The sequence below is a fragment of the Monodelphis domestica genome, chromosome 4, assembly GCF_027887165.1.
Source record: "Monodelphis domestica isolate mMonDom1 chromosome 4, mMonDom1.pri, whole genome shotgun sequence".
Classification (NCBI taxonomy): Eukaryota; Metazoa; Chordata; class Mammalia; order Didelphimorphia; family Didelphidae; genus Monodelphis; species Monodelphis domestica.
In genome coordinates this window covers 453,925,718-453,945,847 of record NC_077230.1, presented here as the reverse complement: position 1 = coordinate 453,945,847, position 20,130 = coordinate 453,925,718, and the positions used below count along the sequence as shown (strand labels likewise).

The 20,130-nt window shown below is 64.2% G+C and overlaps 5 protein-coding genes across 10 annotated transcripts in view; 2 read left to right on the top strand and 3 right to left on the bottom strand.

Annotated features, from left to right (window-relative positions):
- The window catches only part of PHLDB3 (pleckstrin homology like domain family B member 3), an 8,385-nt gene extending 6,315 nt beyond the window's left edge, over positions 1-2,070 (bottom strand). Inside the window, exons 1-3 of the mRNA XM_056796989.1 lie at positions 1,953-2,070; positions 1,072-1,290; positions 532-687 (exon numbers count right to left, since the gene is read on the bottom strand). Of these exons, the coding sequence (XP_056652967.1) occupies positions 532-687; positions 1,072-1,263 (348 nt within the window). The 5' untranslated portion in view covers positions 1,264-1,290; positions 1,953-2,070. The remainder of the gene's footprint in view (positions 1-531; positions 688-1,071; positions 1,291-1,952) is intronic.
- Positions 2,071-2,869: 799 nt separating this feature from the next.
- Positions 2,870-6,319, bottom strand: ETHE1 (ETHE1 persulfide dioxygenase). Of its 2 annotated transcripts, XM_056796991.1 has the most exons (8): positions 5,560-6,294; positions 5,105-5,383; positions 4,872-5,016; positions 4,596-4,744; positions 4,164-4,293; positions 3,749-3,838; positions 3,232-3,348; positions 3,028-3,149 (listed from the first exon to the last, which is right to left on the bottom strand). In XM_056796991.1, the coding sequence occupies exons 1-8, from the start codon at positions 5,668-5,670 to the stop codon at positions 3,094-3,096; spliced, it is 1,077 nt and encodes a 358-aa protein (XP_056652969.1). In that variant the 5' UTR covers positions 5,671-6,294; the 3' UTR covers positions 3,028-3,093. The 2 variants fall into 2 exon arrangements, with proteins under 2 accessions (XP_056652968.1, XP_056652969.1); XM_056796990.1 differs by having other exon boundaries at positions 2,870-3,348; positions 5,560-6,319.
- A 384-nt stretch (positions 6,320-6,703) lies between these two features.
- On the top strand, positions 6,704-8,131 carry ZNF575 (zinc finger protein 575). The gene is made up of 3 exons (XM_056796997.1): positions 6,704-6,813; positions 7,070-7,167; positions 7,389-8,131. Exons 2-3 carry the CDS (start codon positions 7,089-7,091, stop codon positions 8,078-8,080), a joined length of 771 nt encoding a protein of 256 aa, XP_056652975.1. The 5' UTR covers positions 6,704-6,813; positions 7,070-7,088; the 3' UTR covers positions 8,081-8,131.
- A 119-nt stretch (positions 8,132-8,250) lies between these two features.
- XRCC1 (X-ray repair cross complementing 1) lies at positions 8,251-14,511 on the bottom strand. 5 transcript variants are annotated; one of them, XM_056796984.1, is made up of 17 exons: positions 14,077-14,511; positions 11,710-11,802; positions 11,515-11,625; positions 11,187-11,345; positions 10,801-10,881; positions 10,620-10,725; positions 10,352-10,479; positions 10,150-10,264; positions 9,887-10,070; positions 9,696-9,812; positions 9,562-9,622; positions 9,280-9,403; positions 9,119-9,173; positions 8,899-9,044; positions 8,722-8,812; positions 8,547-8,622; positions 8,251-8,427 (listed from the first exon to the last, which is right to left on the bottom strand). In XM_056796984.1, exons 1-17 carry the CDS (start codon positions 14,125-14,127, stop codon positions 8,314-8,316), a joined length of 1,812 nt encoding a protein of 603 aa, XP_056652962.1. In that variant the 5' UTR covers positions 14,128-14,511; the 3' UTR covers positions 8,251-8,313. The 5 variants fall into 5 exon arrangements, with proteins under 5 accessions (XP_056652962.1, XP_056652965.1, XP_056652961.1 ...); XM_056796987.1 differs by having other exon boundaries at positions 9,280-9,367; XM_056796983.1 differs by having other exon boundaries at positions 10,150-10,270; positions 14,077-14,510.
- Positions 14,512-17,954: 3,443 nt separating this feature from the next.
- Positions 17,955-20,119, top strand: PINLYP (phospholipase A2 inhibitor and LY6/PLAUR domain containing). Its single transcript, XM_007505503.3, has 6 exons — positions 17,955-18,090; positions 18,400-18,479; positions 18,689-18,805; positions 19,086-19,238; positions 19,466-19,609; positions 19,718-20,119. Exons 2-6 carry the CDS (start codon positions 18,413-18,415, stop codon positions 19,894-19,896), a joined length of 660 nt encoding a protein of 219 aa, XP_007505565.1. The 5' UTR covers positions 17,955-18,090; positions 18,400-18,412; the 3' UTR covers positions 19,897-20,119.
- The last annotated feature ends 11 nt before the right edge of the window (positions 20,120-20,130 follow it).

The following is a 20,130-nucleotide window of genomic DNA, read 5'->3' as shown; positions in this document are numbered from 1 at the left end:
GCTGGGGTCCTGGAGAGCAGGGGGCTGGGAGGCTAGGGATGGGGGGGGCTGGGAGGCTAGGGATCCCAGGGTCCCCAGGGGAGGGGGCTGGGAGGCTAGGGAAGCTGGGGTCCTGGAGAGCAGGGGGCTGGGAGGCTAGGAATCCCAGGGTCCCCAGGGGAGGGGGCTGGGAGGCTGGGGAAGCGAAGCTGGGGTCCTGGAGGGCAGGGGGCTGAGAGGCTAGGGATGGGGGGGCTGGGAGGCTAGGGATCCCAGGGGAGGAGGCTGGGAGGCTAGGGATCCCAGGGTCCCCAGGGGAGGGGGCTGGGAGGCTAGGGAAGCTGAGGTCCTGGAGGGCAGGGGGCTGGGAGGCTGGGGGGCTAGGGATCCCAGGGTCCCCAGGGGAGGGGGCTGGGAGGCTAGGGAAGCTGAGGTCCTGGAGGGCAGGGGGCTGGGAGGCTGGGGGGCTAGGGATCCCAGGGTCCCCAGGGGAGGGGGCTGGGAGGCTAGGGAAGCTGGGGTCCTGGAGGGCAGGGGGTCCTGGGTTGGCACCTCGATCCTTAGCTCCTTGCGCTGCTGCTGGAGCTCCTTGACCCGTTGCTCCATGAGCGCCACCCGGGTCAGCACCTCCAGTTGCTGCCCCCTTAGACGCCGGGCTGCCCCTCGTGGCCCCTCCACAGCAGGTGGAGCGGGGGACGGGGCTTCGCCCTGCGAGGGGAGGAGGTCACGTGGTTATCAGGCTCCGGTTCTGGGTTCGGTCCTTTTTGGTCCCAGTGTCCCGGTCTGCCTGGGTATCTTGGGCAGGGTGTGTGCGAGTCACTATCTCTGGCTGCCTCTCCTTGTCCGTGTCTCTGGGTTTCTCTGTGTCTCCCAGTTCCTCACGTCCCTGGAACTGTCTCGGTGCCTTCGTCGCTCTGACGCTGCTCGGTGCCTCAGTTTCTCCGGCTCCCTGTCTCTGGGTCCGTCTCTCCCCCTACCTCTCTGCAGCCCTGTCTGGGCTGTTCGTCGGCGTCTCTCCCTGCCACTGCCTCTCGGTGTCTCTAGTCTCGGGTTTCTGTCAGCCTGTGTCTCTCAGTCCCGTCTCCGGCTCACCTGGTCCCGCCCGCTCTCCGTGCTGCTCCCCTCTTCATCTTCTTCCTCCCCGCAGGCTGCGCGGAGGCTCCCGGCTTCCCCAGGGGCCTCGGAGACCTCTCGCTCGCCGGGCTCCCCGGCTTGGCCGTGGTCCCCAGGACGCTCGGACCCCTCCTGGTTGCCTCCATCTCCGGGGCTCGTGGGGACGCCCATGTCTCCCCTCCGGCCCAGCTCTGGGAACTGGGGGGGGGGGGGGGAGAGAAGGGACTGAGGACGGGGCGGGGGGCTCGGAGCTGGAGGAGCGAGGGGACTCGAGGACTGGGTGGGCCCTAGGGAGCTCCCCAAAGGAAGAGAGGACTCGGGACCCACGATGTCCCGGGGACAAGGGGGCTGGCCTGCAGGGCACTCCTGGAGGGGCTCAGGGATTGGCTCAGGGCCTGAGGGGGCGGGGCCTGAGGCACTCGGAGCAGGGAGAGGGGGCCCAGCGGGGCTGCTCCGAGGAGCTCGGGGGTGGGCCGGGCGCGGGTATCTAGACAGCTCAGGAGGCGGGCCCTCCGACGCTCGAGGGGCGGGACCCGAGGGTTGGGGAGGGACTGCGGAGCTCAAGGAATGGGATTCTGAGGGGCTGAAGTCGCCGATCTGGAGCGCCCGGGCTTCCCGGCAGGGGCCCGTCTTCACCCTTCCAGCCCCGCTCACTTCCTTACAGCTACCGAGCCTTGGCCCGAGAAATGCCCGGGGAGCTCCCTCCTCCCAGGAGCCGAGTGCCTGACTCCCTCTCGCTCCGACCCCCACCGCCCCTGAGGGACCCGGGCATCCCGACCCTTCAGCCGCCCCTCCGGAGCCCGGGTGCCCCAAAGCCGAGCGCCCGCGCCCTCCGAGCCCCAGCTGTCCAGCCCCCTCACCCGCTGCGTCTCCTCCACGGGCCTTTCCCTGTTCCCAGAGTGCTGGCCTCTGCCCACGGGACAGGTGGCGGGGGAGGAGGGAGGGGCCGCCCCCCTGCAGGAGCCCGGATGCGGGGGGGGGGGCGGGGAGTGGGAGGCGAGAGAACAGGTCCGACAGCTCTGCAGGGAACCAAGTATCTGGCCCTTCCAGTGCCCACGCCCTGGGAACCAGGCGTCCCGGTCCCCCCTCCCCACGCGGACATTTCAGGCCCCGCCCAGAAGCCCCAGGACCCCCCTTCCAAGGACCCAGGGGTCCCGAGGACAGACGCATGAATCCCTCCTCCCAGACCCAGGCCCCTGCGCCCAGCCCCGCGCTGCCTGCACCCCTGGGACCGGGCTGCAGGGAGGGGTGGGGCCGGTCCCTCTAATGACCCCTTTGGGAGGGCTGGGACCGGTTTGGGAAGCTGGGGACGGGGACACCCCAGGGTGAATCACGGGGAGTCTGGGAGAGGGCCGGCCCCTGGAGGGAGGAGCCCCAGGTCATGCAGCCAGACCCTTCCTCTGGGGCAAAAACAGGAAATTTAAGTGAAAACTTTCCAGCTCACCCCAGGGCCTGTCTTCTTTCGGGTCCGCTTGAGGCACCTTTGACCCGTGCCTGCCAATGGCAGCTCCCTGGAGGCCGGCCCAGGTCAGTCCACACGCCCCCTAGTGGCGTTTCCCACAAGGCGAGCCGTTTCTCTGACCACTCATTTACAGGCTCTTGACCTCTGAGAATGCCCAATGCTGGCCCCTTCTGGCCTGGGGTGGTGTAAGGGCTGACATCTGGGAAGGGCAGAGGCCTGCCTGGGCACCAGCAGATCTGCCGAGCCCTCCCTCCCTTCGGGCCTGAAGCGGGACTGGAACTCAGAGCCCTGGCCCTGGCCCCGTCCTGCCCTGCCCCCCCTTCAGCCCTGGTGCCATAAATAAGCCTTCGGCCTTAAAGCCAGGGACGGATGGCCCGGCGTCTGGCCCAGAGGGTAACCCAGGCTCGACGTCTGGGGGGACAGGCTGGGCCTGGGGAGGCCAAGAAAGAAGAGGCCGGAGGAGGGCAGCCAAGTTAAGGCAAAAGAAGCTTTTATTAACGGAAATGAGGGAAGGCGGGCTCCTGGGGCCCTGCAGGCGGTCAGCCCGACGACGGCTCCTGAACCCCGCAGCGCATGTTGGCCGGGATGGCCACGTCTGGGGAGGGAGAGAGAGAGAGTGAGACGGAGGCCTCTCCCTGGGGCTCGGCCGCTCCCGCAGGGACCCAGGCGCTTCTCACCCATCTGCTGCGGCCTGGGCAGGTTGAGGTTGTTCATGACCCTGACGAAGTCCTGGCAGCTGAGGGTGAGGCGCGGGTTCAGGGTCCGCTCTTCTTCCACAGTGGACACCGTCTGCCCTGTGTGTGTCACCCAGGGCGGCCATTCAGCTTCCCTTCCCCCTCCCGGCTTCCCATCAGGAGCCCCCAGGCTTGTCCCACTGCTGGACTACAAATCCCATCAGCCCCGGGGTGGGGCAGTGCAGAAGGAAGCCTCCCAGGCGGGGCACCCTGCCCCATCTCTGCTGTGCCTGAGAGGCCTCTCTATCAGCCTCCCCTCTGCTTGGACTCCAGGCCCAAGGGCTTCTGGGAGCTGGGGTTCTCCCGGTCCCCCAAGGCCTCTCAGACCCCCAAGGCCTCTCAGAGCTGGGGTTCTCCCAGCCCCCCAAGAACTTGTGAGAGTTGGAGTTTCCTCCCATCCACAGGCTACTAGCCGGGGGCCGTCCCCATCCAGCCCACCACCTCCAGGAGGCCCTCACACCTAGGTAGTCATGCGCAGGGTAGATGAGGCAGTCCCCGGGAAGGGTGAAGATCTTCTGGTGCACGGAGTGGTACAGGGTCTTGGCACAGCCTGGAGGGCAGGGAGGAGGAGGAGGAGGAGGAAGGGCTCTGCATGGGGCTCCAATGGGGGTGGGGGCCCACAAATGCTCCCCCCCTCGCAGGGGCAGAGTGGCAGGGAGGGGGGCGCTGGGCCTCAATTTCCCCATCTAGAACCCCACAAACTGGGTGAGGCCCGGGCAGGTGACCACGTCTCTGGGCAGAGGCGAGTGGGTGAGAGGCCGGGGCCCTGGGTGGGGCCAGGAAGCTCCGTTTCCTTCTCCATAAAATGGGCACGAGGGCACGGTGCCGCCCAGGGCACTACACGGGGGAGGGGGAAGGGAGGAGGAGGCCGAGACCTTGCTGGAAGTCTGTGCGGCCGCAGCCCCGGATGAGCAGGGCGTCCCCAGTGAAGGCGGCGCTGTGGTCACTCAGGACAAAAGTCAGGCAGCCGTCGGTGTGGCCCGGGCTGGCCAGTGTCTCCAGAGCCTGGGGGGAGAAGGGATGAGGGGGACTGATGCCACTATGGAAGTCTCCCTTCGGACCCAGCCTCAGTTTCCCCCTCTGCAGAGTGGGGCAGGCAGGGACTTGTCACAGAGCCAGCCCGAGGCCAGCCCTTTCCCCTCCATCCCACACTGCCCGCTCCTGAAGCTGCCCTGCACAGCGGGGTGTCTGCGGAATCTTGGGGGGCCCGGCAGCCTCTTCTCCCCAGTGCCAGGGCGTGTTTATGGCCCCCGATCCCCGCCACACCCGAGGGCCCGGCTGGCCTGAACCCTCGCCTTAGGACTCACAAAGCGCCCAAAGGTGAGCACGTCCCCCTCCTCGATGAGCAGGTCAGCCTTGGCCCCGCTGAGGCGGGAGATGACAGATTTGCACCCCGGAAAGAGGGAGCGGAGGACGCCGGAGCCGGTGACATGGTCCGCATGGCAGTGGGTGTTGACTGTGGGGGAGGGGGAGAAGGGTCGTCAGGGCCCCGGCTGTCACCCCCCCCCTCCCTGGACAGCCTCTTCCTGGCCTCCCGCCGGCACGGCACGGGCGCTGGCCCCGGGGAGGGCGGCCAGGCTCACCGGCATAGAGGAGGCGCAGGCCCAGCTCCTGCACTAGCCGGGCATCCCTGGAGGCCGTCTCCAGCACCGGGTCGATGAGCAGGGCTTCCCGGGCAGCCTGGTCCGCCAACAGGTAAGTGTAGGTACAGCTCTGGGGTTCGAAGAGCTGCCGAGGGAAATATCAGGGTGAAGCCCCGCCTCCCCCGGCGCGGCGCCCCCCGCGCTTCCCCGCCCCCGGCAGCCGGGCCGCTTACCTGGCGCAACAGGAGGCCATTTCCCCGCTCGCTGAGCGCCCTGGCCCCGGACCCCAGGCTCAGCCGGGGAGCCCCTAGCAGCCCGCGCACGCGCAGCAGCAGCCCGGGCCCCATCGTGCGGACTCTGAAGTCGCCCAAGGGCAGCCCCAGGACCGGAGGCAGGGGAGGGGCCGCTCCGCCCCCCGGGCGTGGTCCGGATCGGCGAGGGGCGGGTGGGACCTTAAAGGGGCTGGGACGCAGAAGCTGGGGCCTGCGGGGAGGTAGAACCTCAGCCTCGCCCTAGGAAATGGAGAGGCAGGTTCGAATCTCGGGCCCCCGGGCTAGTCACACCCCCTGTTTCTTACGAGCGAGCTCATTTCCCCCGTGCCCTGGTGAGGAATACACTCGCTAGGGATCTCAAAGCACCCAGGAAACCCGAGCGGGGGCCACTGGGGGAGGGAGAGGGAAAGTTTCACCTGCCAACTCCGGTGGACCCCCAGCTTGGAAAAGAGGGAACTGAGGCTAGGAGTGGGCCCAGGCCCAGCCCTGAGGCTGCCGGGAGCAGGCTGACTCCCATTCTCTGGCATTGGGCATGATTCTAGCGCGTCCTTCTCAGGCCTGGCAGGGGAGGGCAGCCTCTCCGTGTAAGCCGTGGCTGGGAGGTCTTAGGCTTGGGGTGGGCGGAACGCGCAGAGTAAAGGTCCGGGGAAGGAGGCCAGAGCAGCCCGAGCTCCATCCCTCTGGCTTCTGTAATCGTGGGACCTCCGACCTTCATCCTCCAGGACCCAAGTACTGGGGTATCGAGCCCGAACTCCCCAGTCTCCTCGTTTTCAGGTCCTCGGGGACTCCCGGCTTCCCGCTGCCCCGTCTCTGCCCTGATTTCCCCCAGCTAGAATTGGGGCCTCCCGAGTTGGGGAGGCCTGGTGATGTCTGGATTGCCCCATCTTCTCCTTGGGCCTCTGGCTGCCTCTGACTACAGATACAGGGCTGGCTGGAAAGGCCCTCATTTTACAGATGGGGAAACTGAGACAGAGCGAGGGAGTGACTTTCCCCAAGGTCCGGGTTTCTCCCTTAGGTTCAAGAAAGAGACCCAGAATAGCAGCAAAAAGCGAAGTTTCCTGAGACAATCTAGAACCAGGGCGGCCACCGTCGTGGGCCTCTAGGCCTTGTTTGTTTTCTAGTCTAGTCTAAGTGCGTGGGCTGTGGATCCCAATCCCTTCAGGCGCATGCGCTTGTCCTCCGCTAGCGAGGCAGGCTGCGCATGCGTCTCGCACTTTGTGCTCGCCCCCGGAACAGGACGCAGGGCGCGTGCGCGCTCGCGCGCGGCCTACGCGGGGCTCCGTCCCCTCCCACTCCCGGGCGCGCGCTCAGAGCTGCAAGCCCCCGCAGAGGCCCGGGAGCAGCGCGGCAGCAGCGGCGGCGGCGGGGGCGGCAGGAGGGGCCCGGAGCCCCGCCCCCAGGGAGGGGCTGCCCAGAGGTCGGGGTTGGGATCCGTGGCCCAGCGCCAGGGCCCGAGGCAGGGCGGACGGGGCTAAGGCCCTACCCCGGGCTTCTCCAGGGGTGGAGGCCGGACTCCTGGGTCCTCCTCGCATCGGCCGCTCGCCCTGCTTCCCCTTCCAGGTCTCCCGGCGCCCTTCCCCACCTGGCGCCGGCGATGAGACGCGACTGCGGGGACGAAGGGGTTAACGCACCCTCCATGGACCCGAAGCAAGCCTAAGCCCCGGAACCGGGTAACTCCGCCCCCGAGCTCCTTAGTTACGCCCCCAAGCCTCCCGGAGCTCCGTGGCCCCGCCCCACCCATCTTCCCGGTGTCCGGTGGCCCCGCCCAGAGCCTCTAGGCCCCGCCTCCAGCGGCCTTCGGTCCCATCCCTGCCAGCCCCGCCCCCCACCCGGGTTCCATGCTTCTACCCACAGCATCCTCACCAGCTGGACGCTGCTTGGCCCTGGGAGAGGCCTTGAACGAGTGCCCCTTCCGTCCTCCCCCAGGTGCAGCCCCGCCGGCATCATGCTGGAGCGTGGGGAACAAGGGCCTGGGGGCAGAGGGAGAAGCCCGTCTGCCAAGGAGTCAGCCACCAACGGAGGGGGTAAGATGGGGAGCCTGGGGGCCAGAAAGGGGTGCCCACACGAAGGGGCTCGAGCGGATCAGCCCCTCTGGGCAGGATACCCAGCCGGGTGGCCCTGGGTGTCTCTCCTGACCCCAGCTGCCTGGGAAGGATTCACAAACACTAAGGGACACCACAGGAGGGTGGGCATGGCAGGGCCTAGGGTGGCACTGCCCCCACCAATGCCCTCTTCCTTTCCCCAGCCTCTAGCAAAGCCTCCAAGCCAAAGCGGAGCCCGGCAGCCGCTGCGTCAGAGCGCCCGGGCCCATCTAGGGCCCGCCGCCCCCCGCCGCTCCAGCGGCCTCACCGCTGCCCAGACTGTGACAAGGCCTTCTCGTACCCCTCCAAGCTGGCCACTCACCGGCTGGCTCACGGCGGGGCCCGCCCACATCCCTGCCCCGACTGCGACAAGGCCTTCTCCTACCCCTCCAAGCTGGCCGCCCACCGCCTCACCCACAGCGGCGCCCGCCCCTTCCCCTGCCCGGACTGCCCCAAGGCGTTTGGCCACCGATCCAAGCTGGCCGCTCACCGCTGGACCCACTCGCCCGCCCGCCCCTACCCCTGCCCCGACTGCCCCAAGTCCTTCTGCTACCCCTCCAAGCTGGCCGCCCACCGCCACACGCACGCTGGGGGCGCCCGCCCCTACCCCTGTCCCCAGTGCCCCAAGTCCTTCTGCTACCCCTCCAAGCTGGCGGCCCACCAGCGGCGCCACGCCACCGCCGCCCCCGGCGTCCCCGTCCCACCTCCCCCGTCGCCCCCCGCCCCGGCAGACCCTCAGCATCGCTGCCCGAGCTGCGGCCAAGCCTTTGGCCAACGCCGACTGCTGGCCCTGCACCAGAGGAGCCACCGTGGAGAAGGGAAGTCTGGGAAGGGAGGGAAGGGGGAGCGGGCCTGAACCCTGCCCTGCGCTGGCACCCCCTGCTGCCAATAAAGACACCCATTTCTATGTCCGGCTGCTGTGCGGGCACCAGGGGGGTTCCTGACGTCGTTCCCACGGCCCCTGCCCAAGCAGGGAAGCTCTCCGTCCTCAACCCCGTTAGGGTCCCCAGAAAAGCACAGGCGGGCCGCTCTGAACAGGCCTTTTATTGGGGCTGGGGGTGCGGAGCGGGTGGGGGCAGGAAGCTGCACTCAGGCCCGTGGGACCACCCCGTAGAGCTGGTAGGGCAGCCACTTCTGCCGCTCGTTGCAGCTGTAGATCCATCGGGGACGCACGAAGGCCAGTGAAGGGTTTTCCAGGAGGGCCTGGCAAGGGGGAGAGTCGGGCTGGGGTCGGGGCCAGCCGCCCAGCGGGCCTCCTCTCCCCTGGCATGGCCTGTGTCTGCAGGGCCTCCCCTCCCCCGCATGTGCCCGCAGAGCCTCACCTCTTCGAAGCTGGGGTCCCAGTCCTGGGCTGTGATCACAAACTGTACTCGCTCGTTCATGTAGTCTTCTATCTCCCTGTGAGAGGTGGCAGGCAGCAGGTCAGGGACGGCCCTCCCTCCAGCCCCTCCCCCCGCCCCCCCCCCCCCCGTGCCACCTCCAGCCCCCCATGCTGACCCGTCGAAGGCTGTGACATATCGGACGAGCTGTCGGCGCTCCTCGCCAGGAAACTCTCCATACAGGAAGAAGTGTTTGCCCTGGAAGAAGTCTGGGGGGGAGGGGGAAGGTCAGGGACTTTGGGGGGCACCGAGAGGGGGGGGAGCCTGAGGGAATGGGGTGTGGGGGGGCCACCACCTGGGAGCTCGGGGATGGGCAGGTCAGGCGGCTCTGGGCCTTCATCGTCCGTGTTCTCGTCGGTGGTCCCGGCGTAGGGGTCGTCATCACCGCCGCCGTTCTCGGCCGGGTCTGGGGGCCGCTTCTGCTCCCTCTGCTCGGCCACCCTAGGAAGGGGGGGTCCGTGATGCCCAGACCTGCTCGGCCACCTCCGCCTCCGCCCTCGTCCCAGCCCACTTACCTCCTCAGCTCGTCCTCTGTGTCCCCGGAGTCATCTGTCCCATCATCCTGGGCATCTGGGGGCCAAAACCATCTGTTGCGGCATCCCCTTAGCTGATGGGGCCCCACCCCCAAAGCCAGCCTGGCCCGGGGCCCCCATCCCATGGGGTCTCCCTCCCTCACCTGCTGGCTCCTCCTCCGTGTCCGTGGCTCCCTGCGACTCTGGGGGGGAGGGCGTCCTGGAGCTGGGCTGCTGGTGTGCTGGGGGGTGCTGAGGGAGAGCTGGGGGTGGGGTCACGGCCCCCCGCTTTGGGACGGGGCCCAGGAGAGCGGGCTGCGTCATGGGGGAGTCCAGCCGTCCCACCCAGAAACCCTCCCTCCTTCCCTGCCTCCTCTGGGGCTCTCCTGGCGTGACTCCCCCTGGCCCTGGGGGGTGGGGAACGAGGGGACCCAGGCCGGCCCTACCTTTGGGGTGGGGGGCGGCGTCTCGTCGTCGCTGCTCGAGTCGGGGCCCGCCATGAGGTACCTGGGGGACGGGGCTGTCAGAGCTGGGAGGGCCCCTCACACCCCGGCCGCCCCGGCCCTCCCCGGGTGCTCACCGGCGTGAGGGCAGCCTGCGGCGGGCGCGGTGACAGTCCAGCACCCACTCCTTGCGCACGATGCGGCCGCCCCGGCTCAGGACGGCGCTGTACTTGGGCGTGTTGGCGAAGGCACAGCTGGGGGCAGAGGGCAGGGGTCAGGCGGGGGCCCGGGCGGGCCGGGCCGGGCCAGGGGCGGGGGGAGAGCCTACATGAGGTGGGTGCTGTCGTCTGTCCAGTCCGGCCGGTACTTGGCGCCCAGCTCCAGGGCCTTGTCCCGCAGCTCCGAGCGGAAGGGGTTCTGGAAGCCGCTCAGCACCACCACGACGCCTTCCAGGACCTTCCCCAGCTCTGCAGGCCCAGCTGGGCCTTTCCTGTCGGCTCGAGAAGCCGGCCCTGTGGAGACCCGTGATTGGGGGGAGGGGCGTCCTGGCCTCTGCCCCGGCCTCCCGCCCGGCCCCTCTGCCCGTCTCACCTCTGGACTTCTTGGGGGCCGGCGGCTTCGGGTGGGCTGCGGGGCCCGGAGGCCTCTGGCGGTTTGCGGGCTCATCCTGGCCGACATCCAGTTTTCTCTTTCCCTTAGGAGACTCCTGGGGCTGGCGAGAGGGGGGCTGTGAGGGGCCGTCCATACCAGCAGTCCGGCCACCTCTACCGCCCCCCCCTCGGCTGGGGCTCACCTTGCTGGGGGCTCTGCTCGGGGCAGGGGGCCGGCCGGGGGAGGCCGGGGGAGACGGGGCGCACGGCCTCTCGGAGGCCTGCAGGGTGGCTGCTGCGTAGCTGGGGCCTGGCTGCTCTTTGGCGGGGCCTGTGGGGGACATGTCTGAGGGTCCCAGGAATCCCAGCCCTCCAGCGTCCCCTGGGGCCCAGCCCCCGCCCTGACACCCCCTTCAAGACGCCACATCCCGAGAGGACCCAGGCCCAGAATGGCCCCTAGACCCATTTCACCTGGAGAGGTCTTGCTGACCCGACTGAAAAAGAGGGCCCCGGGCCGGAGGCTGCCGCTCGCCCCGTCATCCTCCCTCACTCGGAAGGCTCCCAACTTGGTGACTTTCTGTGGAAAGACCCAGTCAGGAGGGGCCCCCCTTCCCACCCCCCACCCGAGGAGGCAGAGATGGGGCCCACTCACCGGCGGGGCGGCCTCGGGCTCCTCCTTGTCCTTGTCAGGGGGGCTGTGGAGCCTTATGAAGCTCAGGCCATATGGAGAGTCCTGGAGGGCCGGAGAGAGAAGGGTCGCAGGCTCTGCAGGGCCCCCCCCAGCCCCGGCCCCCCCACTGCCCAGGCCCCCCAGCCTCCCCCCAGCCGAGGCCCCTGGCCTCCCCCCTTCCCCAGGCCCCCCAGGCCCCCCCAGTCCCCCCCAGCCCCAGCCCCCCCACTGCCCAGGCCCCCCAGCCTGCCCCCAGCCCAGGCCCCTGGCCTCCCCCCTCCCCCAGCCTCCCCCCAGGCCCCCCCCAGCCGAGGCCCCTGGCCTCCCCCCTCCCCCAGGCCCCCGGGGTCCGAGCCTCAGCTCCTGACCTTGCAGTAGGGCTGGCTGCACACCACCTTCACCCGGTCCCAGCGTTTCTCAGCCGTGGCCCGGACCAGTTTGTCAGAACCAAACAGCCGAACCCGATTGGAGTTCGTCCCGCTGCGGCTCTCCGTGGGGGACATGAATGAAGAGGTCACAAGGAGGACCTGGGAAGAGAACACGGATAGACAGACACAGGCACGCACGTGGCTCTCAGCTCAGGGTCTCCAGAAGCCTCTGACGAGGCAAGCCCCGACACTCCACGATTCAGCATCCCGGGCCTCTGGGCTCAGTCAGGGAGTTCATCCAGGAGGAGGTGCTCGAGCGCGGGCTCACCTCGTAGTCCTGCTCCCCACTTCCAGCGGCGGAGCTGCCCGCCAGCACCTCCACAAAGGCCGAGCCCTCGTTCCCGACATCGATGCTGTGGATCTGCTCCTCCTTCTCCAGCTGGCGGGAGGGAAGGAGAGGCCCGGGGTCAGAGAGGCCGCAGCGGCCCAGCCCAGGCAGCGGGGTCCGGGGAAGGGGGGTCACCTGTAGGATGACGGAGATCTGCTTCTCCCCCGCCTTGGCCGATCTCCATTTCCGGTAAGTGTCAGCCTTCAGCAGATTGTCCGCCGAATGGGTCTGGAAGGGAACAAACGTTCGCTGGGGCTCTGAGCGATGACAAGGTCAGCTTGTGGATCCTCCCGATCTTGGCCCAGAGCTCCGCTATTATCTTCCTGCTACAGCTGAGAAAGCGGGGGCTAAATGCAGATTGGAACTTGGGGCTCCCCAACTCCAGGTCCAGAGCTCTGGGAGCCTTCCCTGGCCTCCTCCTGAGGCCCTCTACTGCCGGGGAGCTGGACGTGAGAGACTTCCTCATCTTGCCAGAGCTCTTGCCTAGCTCCTTCCCCAGGTAACTGGTCCCTCTCACTTCCCTAACAACACACCAATTGCCCAGAAACTGCCAGATGTCCTGGTGGCACCCCTAGAAATCATTACAGAGACCATAGGAGTTCCACAGAAGATCATCAGGAGGACTCCCTAGGGCTGCTCTGAGGGGTCCCTCTACTCCCCAACTGCTCCCACAAGAGGCCATCCCATAAACCTCCAGAAGCCCCCACAGATGAGCCTGGGAACCTCTGACAGCTAGATCTTGCCATTTGCCCCTTCAGATGATTTGGAAAGCTCCCCCAGATGCTCCTAGAGGTTCTTTCCTGATACTTCCAAGGAATTCCCCACAGATACCCAGTGTCCCCCCATAAACACACCTAAGACCCTACAGAAGAGTCCCCCTATTGATAAATGTCTGACACCCCCAGGGATCCCACTAAATCTCCCAAGATGTATCCTAGAGATGTTCTCAGAAGTACCCCATAACCATCCCAGAAGTCTTCTAGGGACCCCCACATGGCTCTCAGCCCCACTCCCAGTCTCCAATGGGCACCCTAAGACAGCTTTAGGCCTGTCTCACCAAGACGTCCCTTGGGGATACCTCCAGAGCCCCCTGATCATCTGAAAGCCACGAACATTCCCAGCTGGCACACCTGGAGCCCGAGAAGACATCCTGGATTTCCCCTGGAGCTCTCTAGGGAAGCCTAACTCTCCTCCCCCAAGGGACTGTCCTGACCCTCCGCCACCAGCCCTGGTGAGGACCACAGAAACCATCTGGTCCAGGCTGCACCCAAGCATAAATGTCTTAAGATTAGTGGGCCTGAGGATGGGTCCTCCAGCTTTCCCTCTAAGACCTCCCGGGCCGGGGGAGGCCCACCTTCTGGGTCAGCCTACTCCACTGTTAAATATCTCCAAGTTTCTTCCTAGTTTGGAGTGGAAATCTCCATCCTGGCAACTGCCTAGTTCTGCTCCCTGAGGCCAAGAAGAGGGTCCTTCAAAGGCCCAAAGCACACCAATTCAGGCTCTCAGCCAGGACTGGCCTCTTGGCCACCCTCTCCTGGACACTCTCCAGCCCATCTCTATCCTCGCAATGGCAGAAGGGAATGGTCACTAGGGACCAGCAGGACCACAGTGCCCAGGTAGCCTTTGTTTTCTTAGTTCCCAAGGTTGCTGGGAACCCTGTCAGGCTGGCAGCCCAGCGACAGCATCAGAGGGCTCAGAAAAACTGCCTACAGCCTTGCCTGCGGGGTTTACTGCCCCTGACCCACAGAAGGCTGGGCCTGGATTCCTATTTATACTTAAAGTCAGATGATATGTGGCAGAGACTGGCGAAGTCTTGGCTGAAATGTAGGTTTGAACTCTGGCCTACAGCTCAGCAACCACCCCGAAAAAGGGGATGAGGCGACGGGGTCAGGCCGGTGCCTTGTGGGAGCCCACACTGACCCCTCCGGAGGCGCCTGGACGTCACTACGAGGCCTTCCGAGACGGATCTTCACGTGTCCGCTACAACCACCTCCTGAAAGACGTCCGTGAAGCCCCGCCCCATTCCTAAAGGCCCCTTCGAGCACCCCTAAGTGTTCCAGACATTCCTGGAGCCTCCTTGGATGTTTCAGAGCCCCAGACCATAACAAGGACTTAAACAGTTCCCTTAACCCCCGAGGAGTCACCCTCAGACATCCCTGGAACCCCCATAACAACGACAAGTGTCATACAGATACCCGGGGGGGGGGGCTCTCAAAGATACCCCTTAGAAACAACAGCAGCTTCCCACTGACACCCTTAGATGGTCCACAAAGTCATCCCTCAGAACTCCTCAGCGGTCCCCATAGACACCTTTCAATGCTTCCTATAGATACACCCAGATGAGCCTTATAGACACCTCAAGACGCTTCCTACAGACACCCCCAGGTTGCCCCTATAAACACACTCCTGCAGTCCCAGAGAGAACCGGAAGTTCCTCCTGCCAGGCCTCCGTAACCGGAAGTCCATAGAGACCCACGCCCCATCCCCTCCTCGAGCCCTCACCGGATCCTGGCTACTGCACGACACTACGTGGCGGAGGCGGATCTCTGGCATGATAGGGCCGGGGTCTAGACGGGACGAAACTGCAGATTCCAAGGCCTCCAGGCCAGGCCAAAGCCTGGGAGGGAGGAAGCCACTCTTTCAGGGCAGCACTAGTGCGCAGGCGCACCGCCTCCCGGGACTGTTCAAAGTAGGGCGCGCGCTCCTGTGACTGCGTAGGCGCTCTGGCCCCTTGCCCCGCCCTCGTCTAGCCGATGCCGCCTCCCATGGCCACTCTAGCTCACTCTCTCTATGACCTGCCCTGGCTCTAGGCCCGCCCCATAACCGAGCCACTCCTCTAATTAGGTCTCAAATGGGCTGTCTCTCCAATGGGCAGTCTCCATTTGTGGCCTCTCTACCTATTCCTCTCGACTCTCCTCTGTCCAGCCCCGTCCCTTCCGGCTAGCCACTCTAGCCCATGCTCTCTATAACTACTCCCTTTGACTCCACCTCCTTCTTAGGGCCCCTCTAGCCCTTCTTCTCGCTGACCCATACTTTTCCCGCCTCCTGATCTCCGGAGCCCATTTCCATTGGTCATGCGGCTGCGGTCCTGGACCAATCAGGAGAGCCCAGTGCTCCTCCGCGCCCTTAGTCGGCTCCGTTTGAGAGGTGTTTTGTGAGTAGGGGGAGGACGTCTCACAGAGACCCAGTTTGAGCCCCATTAAAATTCAGCAGGCGCAGGTCCTGGCTTCCCCTAGAGCTGAGTCACGTGTTCGGACTCAAACCCAGAGAGAGGCAGCCGCTTACCCGAACTCGCACAACAAAAGGCATAGCTAGAACCCAACACCTCCCCATCCAGCACTAGACCCAATTTTGTGAAGGGCTCCCTTAGGCGACTATTTGCATGCCAGGCTATCCCTGACGGTTATGCCTAATCCAGCTCCTATTTCTCCACCCCTGTTAGTGGGGGATACAGATCAATAAAGACAAAGTAAGGGAGTAGCTGAGTGGCTCCAGGAGGGAGCCAAGAGGTCCTGGGTTCAAATCTAACCTCAAAGAGATGATCCTGGGCAAGTGACTTAACCCCCATTGCCTAGCCCTGGCTCTTCTCCCTGGAACCAATAAACAGTATTGATTCTAAGATGGAAGGTGAGGAGTAAAATCAATCAATAAATACAAAGGCAGGGACACAGATGGCACCTAGGAGGAGTTAAGGGGGCAATGTTCAGTTTTATGGGGCACTTACACCCTAAAATGAGCAAATGCTGCAAATCAGGGCTTGAATCAGAACCCGATGGAGGCAGTGTTAATAATGCCAGTTCAATTTGTGTATAGTGTGTCACCCCTTAATCTCCGATGCACCCCCTTTGACTCCAGGAAAGAGCCTGGTACCCCAATTCAGGACCAATTCGACAAACTCAAGGGGAGGGACCCTTTGGTGTGGGACTTCTGAAGTTGTCTCCTGGTAGAGACTTGTCTACCTGGCCAGGATATTTCAAGTTCTGGAATCCCAGCTTTTAGGGGGAATCCTGAAGAGGTTCAGAGGGTAGCCTCAGCCCCCAGGACTCCCTTCCAGCCTTAGCAGTATGTGGAGAGCTGAGACCCCAGTGGTACTGGAGAGGCTCTAGTGAACCCCCAGCTCCAAAGCACAAACCAATGTCTTTGTAAGGCACATCCCAGTGTAGAAGAGCCAGCACCCTCTGAGTTCATGTTGATGCACCCCCCCCACCACCACATTGGCATTTGTGTCTGGAGGTGGGGGCTTCGGAGACCCCACAGTGCTCCCTCTATGACTGCTTTTTTATATTTTTGCTCTCTGCTTTCATCTTTCTTTTTTTTAACTTAAGAAAAAAACCTGCTTCTGAGGATTTTTTTTGTCCCAGGGCTTGGTAGATCTATTTTTATTATAGGAATAGTTTCTCCAAATCCACTGCAGCCATAGCCGGGACATAGGAAGACCCCAGAATCCAGCCTGCAAGCCAGTGTTGGTGGGGGATGAAAGGGGTTCTGGGCAACATGAGTCTTGGGGTGCCTTCTGCATGACCCCAAGTTTGAGAAGGCAAGGAGATGTGAAGTGGTTCTGAGCTATCAAAAGGCAGGAAGCACCCTGGAGGGCTCCCAGTATGGGGTAAGCTGTGGCAGGTGACCAGGATGTTTGGATGGAGTGTGTTAAATAGGTGGGGCGAGCTGGCCCGGGGCATTTTTCCCTGTTTTGGGAGGCATTTCCGTGGGAGTAAACAACAGTCACCAGAATTTCAGGCTCTCCACTGACCAGCCTCAGAACAGAGGCAGCCTATGTGGCTCCCAGTGGAATAGCTCCAGGTCTCCAAGATGCTTTGAGTGCTGAGTCAGGAAGAAGAATTCAAATTGAACCTCAGAGTCTGACCAGCTGGGTGACCTTGGGCAGGTCACTTCACCTTGCTTCAGCTTCCTCATCTGTAAAATGGGGGTAATAATAGCCTCCACCTCCCAAGGTTGTTGTGAAAATCAAAGGAGAGAATACAAATAAAATGCCTGGCACTATATTCATGTTGGCCACTCTTTGAATTCTGCATTATCTAGAAGGTGAAATTCTCCCTTCTCTCCTCTGACACTGACACTCCCTGGCAAAGACCCTTATCATCTCCCACCTGCACTGATGCTGTACTTACAGGTGGGTCTCCCCACTCTCCAATCCACCCTCCATTTGGACACCAAAGGGATTTCCTAAACTGTCCACCTGATCATGGCCCCGCTCGGTAAATCCCTCGAGCTTTCCATTGGCTCTAGAGGCAAACAGGAAATGTTGGGTTTGGTGTCCCAATCTTCCCAGCATCTGGCCCTTCCTACCTTTTCCTGCCTCTTGTCCTTCACTCCCATACTGTACTCTTCCATGCAGTGACAATGGCCTCCTGTCCCCTCCCTGCCTCCCTTTAAGTCCCATCTTCTACAGGAAGTCTTCCCAAGCCCTCTTAATCCTGGTACGAAGCCTCTCCTCTCTAGGCTGTCCATCACTTGCTCTGCACATCTTTGTCCCAGCTCCCCATTAGACTGTAAGCTCCTCAAGAGCAGTGGCAGTCTTGCTTCTCAGCACATGGCCGGCTTCTTGAGGGACTGAAAGAAAAGGTGTCTTGTATGCCCTAGAAATGTTACCCGGAGTGCTTGTAAAGGATCAGAGGGACTCTCTCTCTAACATCTATGGAGCCCTCGCAGGAACTATACTGACATTTCCCAGAATGAACCCTTTGGGGGGGGAGCCAAAGAGGTAAAACACCTGCTCCCTTCCCAGCTCCAAGCTAGGCTACACAAACCCAGGGTTTGGGTCCTCGGGTTACAACACAACTGCCACTCTCTTAGAGCATGGGGCCCTCTGGGGACTCCCCATGAATTATGTCCTGGCTTCTGGGACTGAATCGCTTCTTGAAAATCTGTGGCTCTGGTCATCCAATGGAAACTGAGGTAGGAACTGTCCATCGCTGGGCTCTCCCTTGTTCCGGCTCCAGCAGGCTGGAAGCACCTGTTCTTGGACAGAGCTCATCCATCCTTCCTGCAGGTCACCTCCTCTATGGATGCTGACTCCACACACCCTCTCCTGCTTTCCCAGGCTGCACCCTAAAGGGATCCCCTTTCGCCCCTTGTCTCGGGGCACCCCGGTCTGGAAAAGGCAGTGCACTGTCCCGACTGCACTTCATTTACTGCTCTGAGTTTTCCCAGGCCGGTTGTGTCCGTCTCTGTGGATGCCCAAGGCTCAGGCCCCCTTCCCTGGCCTGGGGGGACCTCCTTCTGCCTTCCATCGTCCCATTTTACAGGGACAAAAACTGAGTCGAGGGAGGGGGTGCCTCTCGCTCAGGGCAATGGCGAGAGAATGAAGGGGTGGCGCCTTTAAGGGTCTTCCCTGCTGGGACATTCTAGGTTCTAGGGTCCTCTGATATTCTGTTTTCCAAGGTCCCTTCCAGCTCTGGCCCTGGAGGATTCTGTGAAGCGACTAGGGGGTCCCCCTGCCCCCCAGGAGCTCCGTCCTGCCTCTTCCCTGGGAGGGGTCAGGTCTGGGGGCGGCAGGTAAGGAGGCTTCACACAAAGGCAGGAGTGTGAGCAGGCCTGGGGGAGGAGGGACCACAGCAACGTGCAGGGACAAGCCGAGCAGGGTGGGGTGTGACTCACACTGGGGAATTGTCTTGGGAAAACTGGCCTGGAGAGGAGGGAGGCCAGGCTGCCGGCCCCTCCCAACGCCAGCCTCTTGTCCCCCCAAGCCGGGATGGCAGGCGATGGGCCGAGCAGCAGGGCCTGGCGGAGGGAGGGGGCTGGGAGGGGATTGGGCTGGCCCGGCCTGCCCTGGCCCTTCTAAAAGGCCGGCCGGCCCTCTCCTAGGAGCAGCAGCGCCATGATCCCCAGGAGCCCCACACTGGGCCTGCTGGCTCTCAGCCTGCTCTACACCCACTTGCCCCCCGGTGAGTGTCCCCAGGCACCCCGGCCTGAGGATTTGGGAGGGGGTTTCGGGGTCCCCAAAAGGCACTTTGTGGGGATCTGGGTCTCTCCATCCCTCAGGAGCCAAGCCTCGGGCCCCCTCCCAGCACCCTCACTTCAGTCCAAGTCTGGCCGGGGGGCGCCCTCCTCCCGCCCCCCAGATTGGGGTCCTGACGCTCCCCCCCCCCCCCAGCTCCGGCTCTGTCTTGCGAGACGTGTAGGAGCTCGGGGCCGACGTGCAGCGGCAGGCTGAAGGTCTGCGAGGCCGAGAAGGACGCCTGCGTGACTGTGGTGGGCTTGTCCGTCACAGGTAGGCCATGGGGGGGCTGAAGGCGGTGGGATGGGGGTCCTGGGGATTCCGCTTCATTTTACGGGAGAGGAAACTGAGGCTGGGGGGCAGTAAACGGTTATTAAGCACCCACTAGGCACCAAAGCCACCCAGGTGGGAGGTGGTAAGGCTGAGATTTGAACCCAGACCCGGGGACTCCAAAGCTGTGGCTGAGGGACGGGGAGAGGCTTTAAGGGAAGTGGCTCTCAGGGGGTGCCCCCCCCCAGGGTCCCTGAGAGGCTTTCTGTCCCCTCCTCCCCAGGGAAGAAAAAGTCCCTGGACACCTCCAAAAGCTGCATCAAGTTCAAGGACTGCTACTCGGGCTTCATCTCCACCACGCTGGGCCAACAGGACCACATGGTGTCCAACTCGCACTGCTGCCAGGAGGACGGCTGTAACCAGGGCAGCATCCCCAGTACGGCCCTTCCCCCATGCCCTGAGCGCCCACCCTCCCCTCTCGGCCTCTTAGGAGGCTCGAGCTTCCTTCTTCCTCACTTCCAGCCTCCAGGAGGGTCCAAGTGTGTGCCGCCAGACCTTCCTTTCCCTCGGGTCCCCTCCTCCAGGCTCCCAGCCCTGGACTCTCGGGGATGCCGGCCGCGGAGCCCCAGCCGGTCTGACCCGCCTTTTCCTCCCCGCCCCCAGGTCCGGAGAACAATAGCACAGTGAACGGGCTGCACTGCCCCTCGTGCATGGCCGCCTTCCACGACACCTGCGCCGGGGAGAAGGTGGTCCAGTGCGTGGGCCCCGAGACCCACTGCATCTACTTCTCGGGGACGGTGCAGACAGGTGGACAGCTTCGGGCCGGCCGGGCGGGCGGAGGGAGGCCGGGACGCCTGGGTCCGCGGGGCGTCCGGGAGGGAGGGGGCCCGGGCTGACCCGCGCCGTCCCCGGCAGGCTTCTTCACCACCAAGTTCGCCACCCGGGGCTGCGCCTCTAAGAGCGCGTGCCACGCGCAGGTGGGCGCCGAGGTGCCCTCCATCACCTACACGTACGAGCTCCGGAGGGCCGACTGTGTCCCGGCCCAGAAGCCCCCGCGCAGGGTCAGGAAAGGAGCGCGCAGCTCGGCCTCGTGAGCCTTCCGGCGGACCCGCGGCCGAGCCCTCTACTCAGGAAATGCTCTGCGTGCGTCTCCGGGGAGCCGGGGCAGCACGGCGGGGAGGGAGGGGAGGCAGGGGCGCACGAACCTGGCGCCCTCCCCCTTCGTTTCCAAGGAGATCCTCTCCCCTCCCCGGGGATCCCGCCCTCCCCCTCCGCCCCGCCTCGGCACAAAGAATAAAGAGAGAAACAAGCGCTTCGGCCGGCTCCTC

Coding starts and splice junctions, on each gene's coding strand:
- XRCC1 (XM_056796983.1), bottom strand. CDS start 14,127: ATGCCAGAGATCCGCCTCCGCCACGTAGTGTCGTGCAGTAGCCAGGAT. Junction 11,803..14,076: donor CGTGCAGTAGCCAGGATCCG/GTGAGGGCTCGA, acceptor GTTCCCTTCCAG/ACCCATTCGGCGGACAATCT. Junction 9,623..9,695: donor CGCAGGCTGCCCTCACGCCG/GTGAGCACCCGG, acceptor CCCGTCCCCCAG/GTACCTCATGGCGGGCCCCG.
- ZNF575 (XM_056796997.1), top strand. CDS start 7,089: ATGCTGGAGCGTGGGGAACAAGGGCCTGGGGGCAGAGGGAGAAGCCCG. Junction 7,168..7,388: donor GTCAGCCACCAACGGAGGGG/GTAAGATGGGGA, acceptor TCCTTTCCCCAG/CCTCTAGCAAAGCCTCCAAG.
- PINLYP (XM_007505503.3), top strand. CDS start 18,413: ATGATCCCCAGGAGCCCCACACTGGGCCTGCTGGCTCTCAGCCTGCTC. Junction 18,480..18,688: donor CTACACCCACTTGCCCCCCG/GTGAGTGTCCCC, acceptor CCCCCCCCCCAG/CTCCGGCTCTGTCTTGCGAG. Junction 19,239..19,465: donor TAACCAGGGCAGCATCCCCA/GTACGGCCCTTC, acceptor CCCCGCCCCCAG/GTCCGGAGAACAATAGCACA.
- ETHE1 (XM_056796990.1), bottom strand. CDS start 5,670: ATGCCAGAGAATGGGAGTCAGCCTGCTCCCGGCAGCCTCAGGGCTGGG. Junction 5,384..5,559: donor GGGTCCACCGGAGTTGGCAG/GTGAAACTTTCC, acceptor TCCATTTCCTAG/GGCGAGGCTGAGGTTCTACC. Junction 5,017..5,104: donor ATGGCCTCCTGTTGCGCCAG/GTAAGCGGCCCG, acceptor TTCCCTCGGCAG/CTCTTCGAACCCCAGAGCTG.